Here is a 19,171-nt window from a genome sequence, read left to right as displayed (position 1 = left end):
GGAGCAGGATGAGGCAGAGAGATGGGCATGGGATGAGCTCCTGCATCAGGAGGAGGCAGAGAAACTGCAGCCAGGTTGTGCTGTCAGAAAAAAAACTTTTTTCCAAGGCTGTCTCATTTGGCCTGAACGTCCCTCTGCCTCCAGAGAGAGGTCAGCAGGCATGCAGTGCCTTTTTGCTGTACTATGCAACAAGAGAGGCTCTTTCCCTATCGTTTTGTGCAAGACAACTTGTTGCTCTGTGTGGCAGCACCCCAGGGTCTTGCAGAGGGACATGCACCATGTCCCAGATGTAGAGATTTAATTTCTGAAACTTCCCACATAGATGCTTTTGGGAACTTGGGCATAGCCAATGTTTGTGGCAACCACCATGAAGTGAGGACTGTGATGTAAATTTGCCCCATAAATGGCATTTTGGAGTAGGTGCCAATAGATTTCCAGTGCTGCATGGTCTGATCCTTGCAGTGCTCTCTGTCCTGAAGGCAGACAGTGGCTAGACAGCAGGCACAGGGGCAAGAATACCTGGAGCTTTGCAGGCAGCTCCTGAACAGCAGAGGCACCCAAGTTTGCTTGTGAAGCAGCGGGGAACAGGTGTCAGGATGGCAGTAAGTGCAGCTGAGGGAACAGATGTTTCCACAGAGCCCAGTTTCCAGATGAGCAGCTGGAGAGGACTCACCCAGGTGCAGGGGAGAGAGGCTGGTTTCCTGTGCACTGCATGAGAACAGAGCTGAGCTTTGTGCTGGTGGGATCTGCTGAGCTGTGGGATGGTCCTCATCCAGGCACATTCCTCTGACCTGTGCCCTTCTCCCTGCAGCCTGCCAGCTGGGGTTTTACAAATCAGCCCCTGGGGACCAGCTGTGTGCCAAATGTCCCCTGCACAGCCACTCGGAGAGCCGGGCAGCTCGTGTGTGCCACTGTGACAGCAGCTTCTACCGCGCTGTGCAGGACCCCCCCTCGGCCGCCTGCACCCGTGAGTGTACCCCCTGAGTACCCCCTGAGCACCCCCTGAGCAGCCCTGGCTGCCCTGTGCCCAGCTATGCTGCACTGGGGCATGTGTTGCATCCTCAGACCTGGTGCTGCTCCTGGCTGAGCCCAGCACTTCCCCTGGCCCTAGACCTGCTGCCCAAGATGCTCCACCAGCCCTACAGCCCTGAGTGTCTATCTGGCATGTGAGCTGAGAGTGCTTACCTGCACTCCCTCACTGCCTCTGTGTCATCCCCATCCTGCTGCTCTCCAAACACCCTGAGCAGGGTCAGAGAGTCACAGAATCGTTAAGGTTGGAAAAGCCTCTGTGTTTGTCAGTCCATCCATCAGCCCACCACCACCACCATGCTCACCCCTAAGCTGTGCCCCCAAGTGCCACATCCACACATTTTTTGGAACGCTTCCAGGGATAGTAACTCCACTGTTTCCCTGGACAGCCTGTTCCAATGCCTGACCATCCTTTCTTTGAGGCAGTGTTCTCTAATACCCAATCTAACCCTCTTGTGGCACAGCTTGAGGCCGTTTCCTCTTGTCCTGTCACTGTTACCTGGGAGAAGTGATTGACCCGCACCCCAGCTTTCCCTCCCCAGAAGGGCACTGGGTGGTCAGACACCCCAGGGCAGCCATGGGGTCAGTGCAAGTGTTGCTGTGCTCTCCTCCTCTGCGGGTGGACAGTGACACCAGGGTTTGTCATATGGTCTCAGCTCAACTTTGCAATAGGCTGCTTTGAGGGGCCCAGTGCTATTAAAAGGGGGCAAGGACATCCCAGGGGGAGTCCTCCTTTCTGCAGTTGGTCCAGGAGGACAGACAGATGTGGCATTGCTAGCTGAGGCCAGGGTGAAGGAGGCATAAGCAGCACCTGACTTGTGTTTCCCTAAGGAATACCCACCCAAGTTTATTAACCTGCCAAGGAAATGTGAGTTCATCTTTCCCTTTAGGTGAGCATATCGAGCTCATCAACTGTGGCTCTCCCTGCAAATCTTCATGCTTCACCATTGCTTCCTGGCTTCCTCAGAACTAACACCAGCTCTTGCTGTCTGGCATTTGGCATCCTGATATCCTGACCATTTTACCTCCAAGGCATTTCACCCTGTGCCCTGCCTGTGTCTTTGCTGTCTCATGTCCGGCACATCCCCTGCTCTTGGCAGTTCTGTGTCCCTTGCAGCAGTGTTTGTGAACTCAGGTCCTGCTGCCCAAGGCACATCTCCATTAGTCCCACGCTCCAATACTCCTGCGGCCCTCGCTCTGCCTGAATCCCCGCTTCTCTTCCAGGGCCCCCCTCTGCTCCCGTGAACCTGATCTCCAGTGTGAACGGCACCTCTGTGACCTTGGAGTGGGGCCCACCCCTGGACAAGGGCGGCCGTGCGGACGTCGTGTACAACGTGCTGTGCCGGCGCTGCGCGGGGGACGCGGGGCCCTGCGAGGCCTGCGGCAGCGGCATCCGCTTCGTGCCCCAGCAGATGAGCCTGGTGCAGGGAGCGCTGACCGTCACCAACCTCCTGGCACACACCAACTACTCCTTCTGGGTGGAGGCTGTCAACGGCGTCTCTGACCTCAGCCTGGAGTCCAGGAGAGCCGCGGTCGCCAACATCACGACAAACCAGGCAGGTAGGAGGAGCAAACCCACCCTCCAGACTTGGCCTCTGGGGGTGATGCTGATGTTGCTCTGGCATTGCTCCAGGCAGTGTCTGCAGGAGCCAGAACCTGCTCCAGCAGTGAAGGGCTGATTTGGTGATGTGCTTGGGACAGCCAAGAAATGGGACCCGTGGCCTCTATGCTGCTGGAGGTGGGTTCAGGGAACTGGGATGGGCTGGGGATAAGTTGCTGCCAAAGATAACTCTTACCCTTTTCTGTTTCTGCTTCATGGTGTCCTTTTCCCTTCTCTGTTCCCTTCATTTCAGCTTGCAGACACTGCTGGAGGCTCCTTTTCTGCAAGACACAGGGAACACAGAGAACATTTGTTTATTGACAGGAACACTAGAGTATGAATGTTTCAGGCTGATCCTCCAGCCTTTTGTCCCAAATGGCCAGGCAGCAGTTCATACTCTGGTCTTATCTCACATCCATGCCAAGCCCCAGCAAGTGGCAGCAATGTTTGCTGGGGAAAGTCTCTCTCATGCATGTCTCACCTTTGCAAATTCCTCACTGCAAAATGATCTTTCTTCAGGAAAATCCTCTGAGCAGTGCTCTAGCCCAGGTAGGACAGGACTTTGTTCCGTGGCATTTTTCCATGTAGCACACTGTAAGCAGAGGGATCAGGGCAGGGACTGATCCTCCTTGTCAGTCCTCCCCGTTTGAAATGAGCCCACAAGAACTTCCCGTGATGCTGAGCCCCTTCTGTTCTCATGGCAGTGGTACCAGTGGGAGAAGCTTGGGAGCCTTGCTGGATAGCTCATGGCTGGCAAGAGAACAGGCCCCTTTGTCACTAATGCCAGCCTGTAGTACTTCTGCAGCATGTGGAAATGGCTCTGTCATGCTGCCTTGATCCCCCACAATCCCTCCAAGTGCTGATGAGCTGCCTCAGCCTGATGTCTCAGATGGATATGCTCTCAGGAAGTGCTGAGTATTCCTATTTTGACCACTCAGCTGCAAAATGGATTCTGAGCAGGTGCTGTGAAAGCAGCAGGGTTGGGAATTTAGTAGTTCAGCTTCTGTGCTCCAGCAGCTGCACGTGACAGAGCCCCCTGCCCTCCCGGGGGCTGAGGGAACCTCCTGGGCACTGGTCACCCTTGTCCCCCCAGCCCCATTGGCTAAGGCAGATGCAGCACAGGTTCCCTGGGCTGTTTGGTGTAAAGGCACTGCCCATGCTCATGCTGTTTAACTGATTCCCACCGTCCCACCCTGTCCCATCTCCCCATGTGGTACAGGGTGCCCTGTACCATAAAGCATTTTCTACTTCTCAGAGGAGCCAGCCCCAAAGAGCTAAAATTGCTGCTGCAGTCCTTGTGGCCTCTATTGGTCTCTGTGCTGCTCTGATGACATCCCTGCACTGCAGCCATGGCCACTGCAGCTCTGTCTTCCCGAGAGCTGTCACATCCTATTTTTCACCTGACAATGAAGCTCACAAGTGGGACCCGAAACCTTCCCATGAGTCAGACCCTATGGCTGCACCTGGCCATCACAGCACCCACTACACTCTGGGATATTCCAGTGGATATTTTCCCTGTAGGAAAAGAGGCTGGTGAGTTGGTTCCTTCAGCTGTGACAGCTACAGTTCAGGCATGGCTACAGGTACAAGAACAGATTCACAGGCTCCCAGCTCAGGACTGGGAAGATGACAAATATCCCAGGGCAGTAGAGCACGCCCAGGCACTTTTAGACTGCTGCTCAGACCCTGACCACGGTTATCGTGTCCCCTTTCCCTCTTCCCCTGCCCTTCTCCCTTTACTGCAGGTAGAACAGGAGGGGACAGGGTGCTGTTAGGGATCTCGAGCTGTTAGTCCATTGGCGGTCGAGCGAGAGGCAGCGGTGCTGTGACCTTCCAGAAGCGTCTCCAGTAATGAAGCCGCATGGCACAGGCACAGGCAGGCACACACACACACACACACACACACACAGTCACTCCAACACATGCTTCAGGTAGCTCCTGTAGAATCACCAACAACAAAGAAGTGGGAAGGGCCTTTGTATGGAGTTCTGAGGAGGAGGTTTACTCCAGCCACACACAAAGGAGTCCAGGAACAAAGACAAAAGAACAGTGCAGGGTCCAGGTTTAAATAAGGAGGACAAGGGGGGCAGAGCAGAGCATCAGGGCCAATGGGCTGAGGGCTCAGGGTGGTACAGAGGCGGGACAAGGGGTGGCAGCCAATAGGGTAAAGGGGGCGGGACACTGCAGCAATATGGGGCCAATGGGTAAGCGGGGAAGAGAGAACATTCTAGGGCATATACATATGAGGAAAAAGGGACGGAGAGGCCAACAGGCCAACCAGGGAGGTAATACTGGGGTACATTTGTATACACAACAAAGCATCCTGGGAGAGGCTTTGCTCAGTTGCCTTGAACAGGGGAGATTTTTCTCACTTAGGGTCTGTCCATCCAAGGAACCGTAATGGACCCTTTTTGTGTAGGTCCACCAGCCTCCACACTCTCCATGACCTGCAACCACACTGGTCTTTCTCCTTTCTGGCTCCAGATCACAGCAAATCACCCGTTTCCCCTCCTGCCTGTGCTGGGACAGTGCCCTCCTCTCTCATCTTCTCAGAGCTGCTTTAATCCATGAGAAAGAGACTGATGCAGCCAAAACAAGGAAAAGCCTGTTTGCAATCCCCATCACAGCACTCATCTCTACATGGCTTTAATTAAACCAGAAACCTGGCTTAAGCCAGGGGTCCTGCCTGGGGCTCTGGTTCCACCCTTCTCTGTTGCTGTCTCCTGCTGCCCTCCCTCAGCAGGCACCTAACCCGCTGTGTCTGGTCCCCAGCCCCATCCCAGGTGGTGGTAGTGCATCAGGAGAGCACAGGCCAGAACAGCGTCACCTTGCTGTGGCAAGAGCCAGACCAGCCCAACGGCATCATCCTGGAGTATGAGATCAAGTACTATGAGAAGGTAACACTGAGCTTGTTTCTCTGAGAGCTCCCTGCTTCTTTGGAAGACTTTGTGGTCGCTGTGCTAATGCAGAGAAGGTTTTGTTGTTGATTTTCCCCAGGACAAGGAAATGCAGAGCTACTCAACTCTGAAATCCAAGAGCACCACTGCCACCATCTCTGGGCTCAAGCCTGCAACCCGCTACGTTTTCCAGGTGCGGGCTCGCACCTCTGCCGGCTGCGGGAGGTTCAGTCAGACTGTGGAGGTGGAAACGGGGAAGCCAGGTGAGTGTGCGCAGGTGTGGGGGGTGGGAAGTGTGGGACAGGGAGCATGGGGCCTGGTGATGCCCTTCTCCGTGGCCACTGTTCCTCTGCCACACAGGGAGGGGGCCTGAAGGCACATCACCCCAGTGTTTCAGCCTGCAGGGATTGCTTGAGGTTGCATTCCTGACATGTTTTGAGCCAGAGCAAACAGACTCAAATTGAAACAGGGTTGAGGTTGGGTAATAGGAAATATTTATTCACTGAAAGTAGATATTCGAACAGGCTGCCCACAACAGTGGTAGAGTCACCATGCCTGGAAGTGCTCAATGAATGTGTTGATATGGCACCTGGGGGCAGGTTTAAGTGATGGCCTAGGCCATGCTGGGTTAATGGTTGTGATGCTACTGATCAGTGATCTTAGAGGTCTTTTCCAACCTTAATGATTCTGAGATTCTATTCTTATACATTAGAAAGAAAAGGGAGGAAGGATGTAGCAGTTAGGGCAGGGAAGACCTGGAGAGGTCCTGAGGCTCCAGTCCCCTCTCTGTACTGGTCTGCTGTGTCACCATGGCTTTCTCAGATCTCTCCTTGGTTTCCCCACATGTAAATGGTCCCTCTACACTGGGAGAGGCTCAAAACTGGGAATAGGTGGGACAGTGCTTCATCTTTGAAGACCATTACCACATTGTCAGCCCAAGGCTTTGTCTTTGAAGACCATGGGGTAGGTATGTTCCTGAGCTCAGCAGTGAATTCCCCCACTCCAGCTCACCCCCTTCCTACCCTGCTTTTTCCAGTGTCTCTCCGGTACGACACGATGACAATTGTCTGGATCTGCCTGACACTCATCACTGGCCTTGTCACCTTGCTGGTGGTTCTGATCTGCAAGAAGAGGTAAGAGTTTTGTGGAGGCTAGTGGGGTTTTCTGTAGGTCTCCAACAGGGACAGGAGAGATGGGAGAACTTGGGCACAACTTTTCTCCTTTCAGTTTGTTCAGAGCATCTATAGGTCCAGGGTTAATAAGCAGCCAAGAGACTTCATTTAAGGGTCACCACTTTCCCTAAGTCAGAGCCAGTCTCCAGATCTTCCCACCATGCCAGCAGGCTGAATAGTAATAAATCAGTGTGTATATTATAATATATGGTAGGTGGAATATCAGTAGCACGAGCAATAGCAATACCAGTAACAGAACTACTACCAGTACGAGAGCTGACTGGAGGGACTGGTGGGTAGGTCAGGGGTGGAGAGATCTTTTCTCCAGCAGACAGATCCAAGGGAGACTGTGTGCTCTGTACGAGCATGGCTGAACCAGGCACATGGAGCACACATGCTTTTAGCACTGCCAAGCCTTGGAGAGCACCTGGAGAGTACTTTGATCCAGACCAAAGTTCAGTACAGTGAGATGCAGGGATGCAGCTGGTGGATGGCCAAGTGTTTTCTCTGGCTGCCCACAGCCCCAGCATGCACTGCCTTCTACCCTGTTTTTGGAATGCTTGTGGGAGTGAGAGATGGGGGCTTCTATTCTGACCCTGGTCCTCCTGTGGCAGGCACTGTGGGTACAGCAAGGCTTTCCAGGACTCTGATGAGGAGAAGATGCATTATCAGAATGGGCAAGGTAGGACACTCTCTGGGAAGAACTCCAGCCCCATGGATGGGCAGAGATGGACTGTTATCCCCTGACAGTGCTGTGGTTTCCAAGGGGAAGAGTTTTATATGTTGCCTCCTTCTGGGAACGTGTCTTAGGAGATTTGAGTGGGTGATCTGATCCCAGGGGCATCCTGGTAGTGGGGTTGAAATGTTGAACTGTGAGTGCACAGGATCGTCCCAGAGAGCAGCAGGCCAGGGACAGGGGTGGGGGGTGATGGAGTGGGACAATCCTGTGGAGAACACCTGGGCAGCCAGGTCCTGAACTGCTCTGAGGACACTGCTACACCAAAGCATGACTTAGGGTTCCTTGTGCTGCATCTCCATGGCTCCTCAGCCTGTCTTGCCCCTGCCTATCCTCTGCCCTGTGGCTGGGTGTCCCTCCTCCCAGCAGGGCTGCCTGAGAGTGCTGATGTCCCCTCTCCACTTTGAAACCCGGCAGTGAAGTTCCCCGAGTCCAAGTTCTATGTGGACCCCCACACATACGAGGACCCCTGCCAAGCTGTGCATGAGTTCACCCGTGAAATAGAGGCCTCCCGGATCAAGATTGAGAAGGTCATCGGGTCTGGTGAGTCCTGGTGGCCAGCTGCCCCTTTGCATGGTGTCTGCTCAGGGAAATCCATGATCTGAGGTTGTGCCGTGCCCCTGGCCCGCTGGGATCAGAGCTGTGCTCATCAGGATGTCATCTGCTCCTTAGCCTTGTGAGATCTAAACCTTGGGTGGAGTGGGGCTTTGGAGGAGTGAAATAAACCCTCTGGAGCAGCCTGGTGCAGGGAGTTGCTTGTCAGCAGGTGTGGGACTGGCAGCTCAACCTGACACAGCAGATGGCTCAGCCTGTCCCCAGGGGTGTCCCAACATGCACCCATGAAAAAACCTGGAGTGATAAAATGCAAGTGAAATTCCAAGCAAAATGGCACATTTTCAGAACAAAAGGGGATTTTCCATAGGAACAGAGGCTTTTGGGGAAGCACAGTGCAGAGCTGGAGTCAGAACTTCACCAGCAGCACCCTGAGGGCCTAACCCAGATGAATGATGCCACTGTAATCACTGCCCTTGGCCCATTACCTTCAGTGACAGGCACCAGAGAGAGGTGTTTCAGTTGTTCCCACCCTTCCTGAACTAGAAGCAAGAGCTGATCAATCCTTTCAGAGGATTGAATCCTGGAGGGGTTTGAGGGGGTTGAAATCCAGACTGAAAGCTAGAGGGGCTGAGGCATGTTGTGAGTATGCTGACTGGATGATTCATGGTGCTGGTTGGTGAGCACAAGAAGCTAAGGAGCTCTCCATGCCCCCACTTTCCCTTGCCTTGCAGGGGAGTCGGGAGAGGTGTGCTACGGCCGCCTGAAGCTGCCAGGGAAGAGGGAGATTCCCGTGGCCATCAAAGCACTGAAGTCTGGCTACACCGAGAAGCAGAGGCGGGACTTCCTGAGTGAGGCCAGCATCATGGCACAGTTCGACCACCCTAACGTCATCCACCTGGAGGGGGTGGTCACCAGGAGTATGTGGCTGGCAGGGGAGGGAGTGTATGGCAGAGCAGAGCTGGGATTCATCTCCCTTGGGGCAGCCTGGGAGATGGGGTCAGGGCTCACTTTGAGTGCACTCCATCCTTCACTGCCCCAGTGGCTTTTCAGATTTCTGCATTTACCTGGGACAGCCACCCCCTTGCCTTCCTTTCCAGAACAAACTTCCCCATGGCAGTACCATGCTCTGCAGTGTGCTCTAGATCGTTGTTGGTTTGGGAGATGTCCTACTCAAAGGCATTTATTTTAAAGGCTGCCTGTACTGAATCATAATTTGAAGTCTTCCTCCAAAAAGGCACATTCTGATGCAAAGCCTTACACTAATGGCATGCAAATTTCAGCAGGGTAACGAAACTGACCTAGCCATGTCATTAGCACCTGGAGGGAGGGATACCTGTCTGGGTTGTTGCTACATCCCCATCATTGGGACAGTCCTGCCCAGTGCAGGGGTGACACCAGTCTGAGGGGCTGCAGAAGACCCACAGACCTGAATTCATGTCTCTCTCAGTGAAAACCTGGCACTGGGCTTCCTGGAGGAAGGTGACTTCTCTGCTAACTTGACCTCCCTTGTCTTCTGCAGGCAAATTGGTAATGATTGTTACTGAATACATGGAGAACGGCTCACTAGACACCTTCCTCAGGGTAAGGAGCGAGTTTGTGTTTTCATTCACTGCACATCCCCTGGGCCTGATTCCTGCTCCTCAGCCTCACAGCCAGTGAAACCCCTGTGTGAGAGAGAGCTGTGGGTGCTGGGCTCTCACCTCTCCAGCAGACACAGGCTCAAGGCATTGTGTCTGGCTCCCTGAAGTGACACTGCAAAAGCAGGGACAACAGCCTGAGCAGGTGTCAGAGGCACTGAGAGGGCAGGAAGTGGGCAGGGGCACAAGCAGGAGGCACTGGGGTCAGAGGAGGTACAGAGCCAAAGATGACAGGCACTGGGGGGCTGATTTAGTGACAGCAGCACCAACAGGATGGCGGTGAGCACCACAAGCAAACTCTGGGGTATTTCCTTTCCAGAAGCACGATGGGCAATTCACCATCATCCAGCTGGTGGGGATGCTGCGGGGCATTGGGGCAGGCATGAGGTACCTGTCTGACCTGGGCTACGTGCACCGGGACCTGGCCGCCCGCAACATCCTGGTCAACAGCAACCTGGTGTGCAAGGTGTCCGACTTCGGCCTCTCCCGCATCCTGGAGGACGACCCCGATGCTGCGTACACCACCACGGTGGGTGGCTCACAGAGCTGGTCCCTGCTGCTGGTTGCTGCCCCAGGCCTCTGACACATGGAAAAGTCAGAGACTCGCAAGTCAAAATAGGTAGAGCAGGAATGGCGATGTTACTTCCTGGTGATATCTGGGCCAACAGTTTGAAGTCAAGGAGCTCCTGAGCCTTAATGCATTGTCCTTGACACAGGGACATCCCAGAACTGAGTGTGCAGTGAACAAAGAGCAGCAGGACAGGGAGTTATCAAACATTCCCAGCCAACTGCTCCCATGGGTGTGTGTGGCCTCTGTGTCCCCACTGGAGTCCTTCCCTAAGCTGTGTAGCTCCATCCGTTCCTCAGTTGTCCTAGAGCCATCAATCCATAGTGGGGTGTTCTGGTCCACCCTTCAGCACTGTGGCCACACACTGGTTTTTCCATGTGACTCTGCCTCATTCATGGATGTGGAAAAGGTGGGAATTGATTTTGCAACCTGTGGTTTTATTTCATGCAGGACACTTTTGTCTGTGAAGCCATGTTGAGATTTTTCTAGCCAACATGGCAGCTCTGTTTCTTGATGTCCTCCTCCATGGGAGGTCATTAGGAGCAAAATGAAATGCATTTTCATGAAATACATAGACTATGTTAAATAAATTGAGCTCTCTTTGCTCTTCTCTAGCCATGAAAAGAAGTAGTGTGCTCCCCTGGAACACATCTGGTGGACAGACTGCTCCTGATGGAGGCCAGTTTGGAGCTGTAGCAAAGGAGTCCGAGCATCATTTCTCAGAAAGACCAAGACTACAGAAGCAGAAAGAGCTTCAGGCTCCTTTGGGGTAGTTGATGCTGAGCATGTCCCAGAGCAGCTGTAGCTCTGAGGGATGAGTGCACCATGGCCCAGCCTAAAGAACGTGGCCCTTCATGGTCTTTGCTTGGTTTCAGCAAAGTGGAGAAGCTGAGCCAGATGGGCTCCCTGTGTGTGTGTGTGTCTGTGCATTCATCTGCTCCTTCTCAAGAAACAGCATGTCATTCCAGATAATTTAACTTTGGGGAAGGTTCCTGCTGCTTGGTTTCTGGTGCTTTGAGGTACCTTGATGCAGTGAAACCCACCAGATCTGGTTGCTCTGGAGGAAGATTGGATAGTGCATATTGTGGGCAGAGCTGAACCACAAGGATGCAGTGGCACAGTCAGGATCTCTGGTGAGGTCTCAGTCAGGGTACCCTGCAAATGAGGTTTATTTTGTGTTCAGAAACTTGTATTCCTCCTGTGTTGTTTTCAACATGCTCAGGAGATTGCTTCACCCAAGGAACTCTCCCAAAAGACATATTGTTAATCTTCAGTCCTTATCAAGGCACATGCCAGAGCAGACAGGACTCAGCTGGGTAGAGGCAACTCTCCCTATACAGGTATCCCTGAATGGTGATGGCACACCACTCCTGCCCCAGATGCTCTGGGAAGCCCACCCAATGTCCCCTACACTGCAACTTTCCTCTTCAGATGGCTTGCAACCACATTTCCAGCTTAAAAGCATTCTTAGTCCATATACTGCTGTTTTTTGTCAGCATGGTCCTTTGATTGAATGCATCTGCCTTTTCAGTTCTTGCCTGAAAGTCAAAGCAGGGAAGGACAGGGAGCACACCCCATCACTCTCCTTGTCTGCTAAAGTCAGGCTCTCTGCTTGCACAGAGTCAGCTCTGTGCTTGTGTGCTCTGGTAGCCCAGGGCTCCTGTTCATCACTTTGAATTCCTTGTCTCTTGAGCACTGGGGAACCAAATTGTGCATGAAGACCTTGTAAAAGAGCACAGTGTTCTCCTTGCTCTGTTGGAAGCACCTTGAGGTCGTCCTTCACATACACCTCTGGGCTTATTTTGGGCAGATTACCTCCTCAGTCCTTTTTCAAGATGCCACCCCAGCTTATCACTTGTCCAACAGCTGTCTCAGCTGCAGAGCTCAGAATGCTGAGCCCTGCCTGCTCTCAGCCTCCACTCTCACTTTTCCAGGGTGGGAAGATCCCGATCCGCTGGACGGCTCCCGAGGCCATCGCGTACCGCAAGTTCTCCTCGGCCAGCGACGTGTGGAGCTATGGAATAGTCATGTGGGAGGTGCTGGCCTACGGCGAGCGGCCCTACTGGAACATGACCAACCGGGACGTGAGTGGTACCAAACCTGCCCCTCTGCCTGTCTTCCCCAGGCCAGCCTGGCAGGGGGCTGGGAACAGGGGCCCAACAATCAGCAGTCATCCCCAGGGGCTGTGCACAGGGTGCATGTCCCCTCTGTGGTGACAGCAGTCCATCCCTGCACTGCACAGCCTTTGCCTTTGCAGTCCCGTGGAACCCAGGAGTGACCAGAGCTCATATATTGACCTACCTGCTGGCTCTTTCCAGTCCTGCCCCATTCCTGGGGACACTGACTTAAGTTCCCAGTACAAATGCAGGCAAGGAGATCTCTGCCACACTGGCTGTGCGCTCTGTGGCTGTCTGCAATCCTGCCTTTCTGCTGGCTGGAGAGAGTCAGCTCATGTTGTGCCACATTTTCCAGTCCCTGGAAGGGGTCAGGGCTTCCCTAGGATCACTGCAGCCCCACTGCACCAGCCTGCCAGTTCCAATGCTTGGCGTCCATCCCTTCCATTGTCCAAATGAGTCTGCTGAGAGCCTCAGGCTAGCACCACCCAGCTGTAGGCTTTGGGCTTGTCTGAGTTGTGTGGAGCCACTCTCACCTCAAGAGTAGCATAAAATCTGAAGGGAAATGTAGGTTATAATCCTGACCCCAACCTGAGGGCAAAATTTTCAAAAGGAGGCAGTAAAATGAGTATTTTGGCTCTGCAGAACCACAGGATTCCTTTTTTTACCTATGAGTACTATAAATCTCCCCCTTTGCTGGAAGCCCCCTCTCTTCCTTTTTTTTTTTTTATTTTGTGGTGGCTTTGATGACAGCAGGGCATGAATGCAGTGGCTTATACTACCTCCTCCACAAAATTTCTTCAAGCAGCATTTCCTCCAGCCTTGCCAACCAGTGCCACACCCTGGCTGTAGAAAAACTGAGTGTGAGTGCAGCCCTTACGGCTTGTCTGCTGGAGGGAAGCTGCAGTATTTTAGGCCACTGGACCACTAAACAACTCTGTTGTCATAGCTGATGTCACTGATTTCCTGCGTGTGTGTGATGTCCAGCCTGCTGCCAGCTCTGCACAGAGCCTTCACGCAGCCATTCACTTGTGTAGCACGGAGCTTGTGCACATCCCTCTGCTTCCCATTCCACGGCCCCAGCAGCTTTCATGGATCTCCCCATCGGCGGGGCTGGGAGTGGGATGGGGGTGCAGCCCCACTGCAGCTTGTGGCTTCCTTCCAGGTCATTAACTCTGTGGAGGAAGGCTACCGCCTGCCTGCCCCCATGGGCTGCCCCAGCACCCTGCACCAGCTGATGCTGGACTGCTGGCAGAAGGAGCGCAGCGACCGGCCTCGCTTCTCCCAGATTGTCGGCATCCTGGACAAGCTGATCCGCAACCCCGACAATCTCAAGTGCGCGGGCACCATGAACAGGTGAGGGCTCCCTGACCCCTGTGTGAGCAGGGGCTAATGGCTTGGTGCTGGTCAGAGCATGTGGGCTGCAGTCCTGCCTGGCTGCAGCACCAATGTCCCTTGGGAGTATGGACATACACAGGCCCGTGGACATAGGTTGTGGTGGGTAGTGAGGAACTTCCTGCACTTCATCCGCTTGCTCCCACCATGGCATCCCCATGCCAAGGCCAAGGAAATGCAGTAGTGTCTGTGCAGCAGTATCCCTGCCTTTATCTGCCTGCTAGGGCTCTCTCTGTTCTGCTTTGCACGATCTGTAGATCAGCTGTGTCACAGCTGTGTGCCCAGGTGGGCAGGTGACCAATGGTATCTGCCCTGGATCAGGAATAATGTGGCCAGCAGGACCAGGACAGTGATTTCCCCCCTGTGCTGGGCACTGGTGAGGCCCCACCTTGAATCCTGGGGTTGGGGGTCAGTTCTGGGCTCTTCATGACAAGACAAAAATGGAGGGCCTAGAGTGTGTTCAGAGCTGGGGAAGAGTCTGGAGCACCCTGGCTCCAGACTGAGGGAGCTGGGAGGGGCTCAGCGTGGGGAAAAGGAGGCTCAGGGGGACCTTCTGGCTCTCCACAACTCCCTAACAGGAGGGTGCAGCTGGGCAGCAATTGGCCTCTGGTCCCAGGGAATGAGGGACAGGAAAAGAGAAAATGGCCTCAAGTTGTGCCATAGGAGGTTTAGGTTTGATAATAGGGAAATTTTTTTCACAAAAAGGGTGGTCAGGCCCTGGCACAGGCTGCCCAGAGCAGTGGTGAAGTCATCATTCCTGGAGGTGTGGATGTGGCACTTGGGGTCATGGTTTAGTGGTAGCCCTTGCAGTGCTGAGTCCACAGTTGGAGCTGATGATGTTAGAAGGCTTTTCCAGCAGTAATGTTTTCCTGACTCTATAGGTGCATTCAGGTGGCCCTCACAGCCTGGTCACCTCAGACCAACCTTTCTCATCTAGCCCCTTCTGTTCTGCTCCCAGGTTCACCCAGACACGCTTGGACAGGGGTCTCCTTGACCTGACCAGCTGCTTGACTGTGGAGGACTGGCTGGACTCCATCCGACTGGGGCACTACCGGGACAACTTTGCCATGGCTGGGTACTCCTCCCTGGGCATGGTGATGCGCATGAACATCGAGTGAGTAGCAGGGAACAAACAGCACTGTCTGGGTGTCCCCAGACCCACACCAACCCGCCAGCCCCAAACAGTGACCGTCCTGCCACTGCTGGCTCGTTCTAGTTGGTCCCTGGTTCTAGAGACATATGTCCAGGCAAATGGTGTTGAGACTTGGGACAATGACCAAGGCTGAGCTTTGAGGGAAGGTGTGGGAGTTGTACTGAGAGGCTGTGAACCCCAAGTCACCTCCAATGCTCTGTGGTGTCTCCTTAATGTCACCATAGGCCCATAGGAGGTCATTCAGGTTGCAGCGTGCTCCAGGCTGGGTTGCTAACCCGATCTCCTGGTCACAGCAGGGTCTGGCAGGAGGTTGCTGTCTCCTTGTCTCCTCTTTCCCTGCAAAAGGCACTTCTGGACTAGAGTGTGGCTGTGCTATTCTGCACAGCTTCTCTAGGATCACTGGGAAACAGCTGGGTGTTACCTTGGACCTTTGTCAGACCCTGTACACAGGACTGGCTCCCTGCTCAGTCCAGCCAGGAGGGAGACATCACTGGAAGGTCATTAACACATTACCAGAGGTGGGTTAAGGAAGTAGAGCTGGAGAAGATCTGTCTCATCACCCTCCTGCTGTAAGAATCTCGATCTCCCACCTATCTAGGGAGTTTCCAAGGTGGAGCATCCAAGCAGTACCAGAAAAGAAGGCAACTATGCCAGCTCCTGCCCTTATACCTGCTTACATCCCTCATCCCTTGCTGTTACCAGTAGTGACAGCCTGTTCAGCCTCTAAGGTGACTTGTTCCCTGTCCAAAGGCATGGAGCTGCTGGACAGTGGTTCCTGTGGCAGTGAAAGGGAAGGCAGAGAGACACAGAGAGTTGTCAAGTGCATTGATCGGGGCTGTACATGGGGCCTTTGCTTTGGGATTGAGTTGATAGTGATCCTTGTTTCTCATGCACATCAGAGAATCTTTTGAATGGGGAAGGCTCATCATCCATCCTTCTGACTGGGTTATCTGAGGGCATCTCACTAAAACTGAATCCAATTTCACAGCATCGATCTTGTCATCTACGAGCCTGTCAGGAGTGATCCTGCTCCTGCTCCCCACAGGGCTGTCACAGTGGCCTTGTCAGGAGGACATGTCCAAGAGAATGGCAGTCTCTCTGTCCCTGGGAGGACGTCCATGGACCCTCGGCAGGACCAGCCTTGTGCTGATGGGCAAGTGGAGAAGAGCCAGGCACAGGCCCCTGGGCTGGTCCACAGGGTGCAGTTGTCTCCCTGGGGCCTGGCACAGGTGTCTTTGACAGTGTCTTTGTTCTCCAGGGATGTTCGGAGTCTGGGCATCACCATGATGGGCCACCAGAAGAAGATCCTGAGCAGCATCCAGGCCATGAGATCCCAGCTGCTGAACACAAACGGCCCCAGGAGGCATCTCTGACCAAAAGCTCTGCAGAGCTGCATCAGGCATTCCTTAACACTTACCCTGGCAAAGGGGCTGCAGGGTAGTGAGCAGGAACAGGGGCACCAGGAGCTGGAGCCCTGCCAGCATCTCTGTGATTTCAGCATTGGTGGAAACATGGTATTCCAGATACCTTGGTGGTCCTGTTGCTTCCTTCCCCCAGGTGAAGGGGGGAGCAGCCTTCCAAGCAGACACATCATGACTGTGCTATTTCCCTGTGGGACTGGGGATCTCCCCGCAACTATGCAGGACAGGAGACAACCCCTTCACCCAGTGGGATGGTCCAGCTGCTCCTGCAGTGGAGGCGCATCAGACACATCAGCAATAACCAGGAGCAGTGGGCTGGGCTTGCCGTGGCACACAGCTCCTTTGGATCAGGCAGCTGGGGAGCTCCTGGGATCTCCGAACTGAGCAGGGCTCCACATACTGCACACAGCAGAGACAGCCCTGCTTCCCATACCTCCCAGCGTACTCCAGCCTGGGCCTCCTGAACTGCACCAGCCTGAAGGTGGCCCACCTGTACCAAGAGCAGGAGGGCAGGGGACAGAACACAAGGTGGCAGTGCCAGGAACATCTGGCTCTGCCTTCAGACCTTACTTCCCAGCTGGAAAGAGAGTTGTCCAAAGCCTTCTACCTGGAGACTCAAGAAGCCCTGGAGTGCTGCAGGACACTCCCCACCTCTTTAACCCACCAGCACTATTCCTCCACAGATCCAGCACAGCCCTCCAGGCAGCCCAGGCATATTTTTAGGGCCACAAGCTCAGGTTTCTCTGCCAGCAGAATCATCCTGCCGTCCCCCACAACAGAGAGGAATGGGAGAGTGTGTTCCCGTGTCACATGATAGAGGGACAGAGAAACAGCTCTTCTTTGTTATATTGTCCTAGAGAAACCCAAGAGCTGTGCCGTCACCTGCCTGCCAGTGCCCAGGGCTGCTGGATCACCTGATGAGAAGGGATCCTGACAGTGTTTCCAGCTGCAATCACAGCATCCTGTGGCTGGGGACAGAGGCTCTGGGCACAGAGTATCTCACTGCTGGTGACCCCAGTGTCTGGGAGAGTGGTCTGTCCTCCACAGGAGCATCTCTCTGGGTGAGCTTGCCTGGTGCTGAGCAGTGGCCTCCAAAGATGTGTGGAGCAGGTCCAAGAGGCTGATCTGGGTGCAGATGAACTGGGGAGTGGGGCAGGCTGTGGGCTGGGAGTTTCCTTTTGGTGTAAATACAATTTTCTATGGGTTTGGGAACTGTTGTACTGAAGTAGGATGTTAAGTACACAAAGTGGTCTCAAAGCACAGAAGCCTCAGTTGTGGGGCTGAACTCACTGCAAAAAAAAACACCTGCTGGGAGCATGGCTGGGGTGGGGGTGACAGGAGGGGAGAGAGACTGGAGAGGAGCCACGCTCCCTGCAGGGTCCAGCCTGACCCACAGCACCCTGTCCTTCACATGGCACAGCAAACCCAGCATCACTCCAAGGCAGGTGCTGGTGGGAAGTGGCCTCAGGGCTGTTCCTGCCAGGTCTGTTTGGGCACAAGGGGGTGGGGGGTGGGTTAAAGCCATTTCTCAGCTGCAATAATCCTGGCTAAACCAGCCTGTCCAGGGCTGGCTTGGTTTTCCACGCAGAGCACTTGTGTGCTTGCTGATGGATTCTCTGACTATGGCGGGTACTTTACTTCTTCCTATGGAAGCTTTTTGTAAGGGGGACAGATGCAATGTGTTGTTTCATTTGTATTGCACCCTGCATCCTGCACTCAGCCCTGGCACACTCCCTCCCCACAGCCAGCATGTGATGAAGCTCATCCAAGCCCTGCAGCACAGGGGGCTGGGTGCTGGCCCTGTCCTCTCTTCCCAACATTTGGGACTCCATCACGGACACACTGGTGAGAGCAGAGGTCAGACCAGTGCCACACCTGTGTCCTTGGGGTTTGCTGGACAACCCCAGTCAGGTGGGCTGCAGGATCTGAGGCTGGGAGCTGCCAGATGGCCCCTTTCCAGGTGGTTCATGAGTCAGATCCTGCAGTGTGGGGTCACTGGGCTGCTCCTGGCTGTGGGGATGGTGGGGCAGGGTTTGCCTTTTATGTTCAGAGTGTGTGCTTCCCCCGGACAATAAAAATCCCTCTTTCCATGCTCCATCTCCTTGCCTGTTACTGTTGCTGGGCTGCACAGAGCTGTCACCACTTGCAATGAGGATAGGGGACACCCCAGCTGCTTCAGGGGGACCAGCACTGAGATGCTCAGCTAGTCGCACCTCCCTTGCTCCAGAAAGCCTCCCACAAGTGAAGGATGCTTCCCTGCAAAGCAGGAGTAGCCATGGGATGGGCCCACAGGGACAGGGAAGAGCCTGGAGGATGTTTGTAGGCTCCCAGGGAGTGGTGCTGTGGACTGGGAGAGCACTCCCCAAAGCCACCAAGTCATTGCTATGTAGGAGTGTCTCATGCAGGACATGATGAAAGAAAAAGATACCTTGTGTGCAAAGGCTCCTCTGAACCTCGGGGGTGTCTTGCAGGTTTTCCTAGACTCAGCCTTACCTTCTTCTGGAGATGCAGAATTTTTTTTAGAAAAAAGAAAAATTAACACCAAAAACCCAAACCAGTAAAACCTCAACCCTCATCTCCTGAAGTCTGAGCTAAAGTATATTGTAGGTCTGCTTGCAAAACTCTTCCTGAAGGTGTTTAGCTGTGTTCCAGCTGCCCTTCAGATAAGGATTTACCAGCAAATGAGTTGCAGGACAAAGAAAGCACCATTTTTAGGAAATGCCCTATAAAAGAAAAAAGGGCCCCCCAGCACAGGCTGGGGTTGTCTCTAAAGCTGTCACTGCCTGCTCACATGCTCCCAGCCTTTGCCACGCTTCAAGGACAGAGGTGACTGTTCACTGGCCCCAGTCTTACTCCCCATCCCACACATAAGGAAAGGCCAGCCCAGGGCTCTG

At 54.0% G+C, this 19,171-nt stretch overlaps 1 protein-coding gene across 1 annotated transcript in view; it reads left to right on the top strand.

Moving 5' to 3' along the window:
• EPHA8 (EPH receptor A8) overlaps positions 1–16,229 on the top strand; it is a 50,923-nt gene extending 34,694 nt beyond the window's left edge. The window contains exons 4-17 of the mRNA XM_041399107.1: positions 812–967; positions 2,254–2,589; positions 5,402–5,526; positions 5,627–5,789; positions 6,563–6,659; positions 7,313–7,380; positions 7,852–7,977; positions 8,721–8,906; positions 9,509–9,570; positions 9,946–10,155; positions 12,129–12,278; positions 13,474–13,664; positions 14,662–14,817; positions 16,115–16,229. Of these exons, the coding sequence (XP_041255041.1) occupies positions 812–967; positions 2,254–2,589; positions 5,402–5,526; positions 5,627–5,789; positions 6,563–6,659; positions 7,313–7,380; positions 7,852–7,977; positions 8,721–8,906; positions 9,509–9,570; positions 9,946–10,155; positions 12,129–12,278; positions 13,474–13,664; positions 14,662–14,817; positions 16,115–16,229 (2,141 nt within the window). The remainder of the gene's footprint in view (positions 1–811; positions 968–2,253; positions 2,590–5,401; positions 5,527–5,626; positions 5,790–6,562; positions 6,660–7,312; positions 7,381–7,851; positions 7,978–8,720; positions 8,907–9,508; positions 9,571–9,945; positions 10,156–12,128; positions 12,279–13,473; positions 13,665–14,661; positions 14,818–16,114) is intronic.
• The last annotated feature ends 2,942 nt before the right edge of the window (positions 16,230–19,171 follow it).

This window comes from Onychostruthus taczanowskii, unplaced genomic scaffold, assembly GCF_017590055.1.
Source record: "Onychostruthus taczanowskii isolate IOZ18803 unplaced genomic scaffold, ASM1759005v1 scaffold155, whole genome shotgun sequence".
NCBI lineage: Eukaryota > Metazoa > Chordata > Aves > Passeriformes > Passeridae > Onychostruthus > Onychostruthus taczanowskii.
This window is presented reverse-complemented; position numbering and strand designations above follow the sequence as displayed.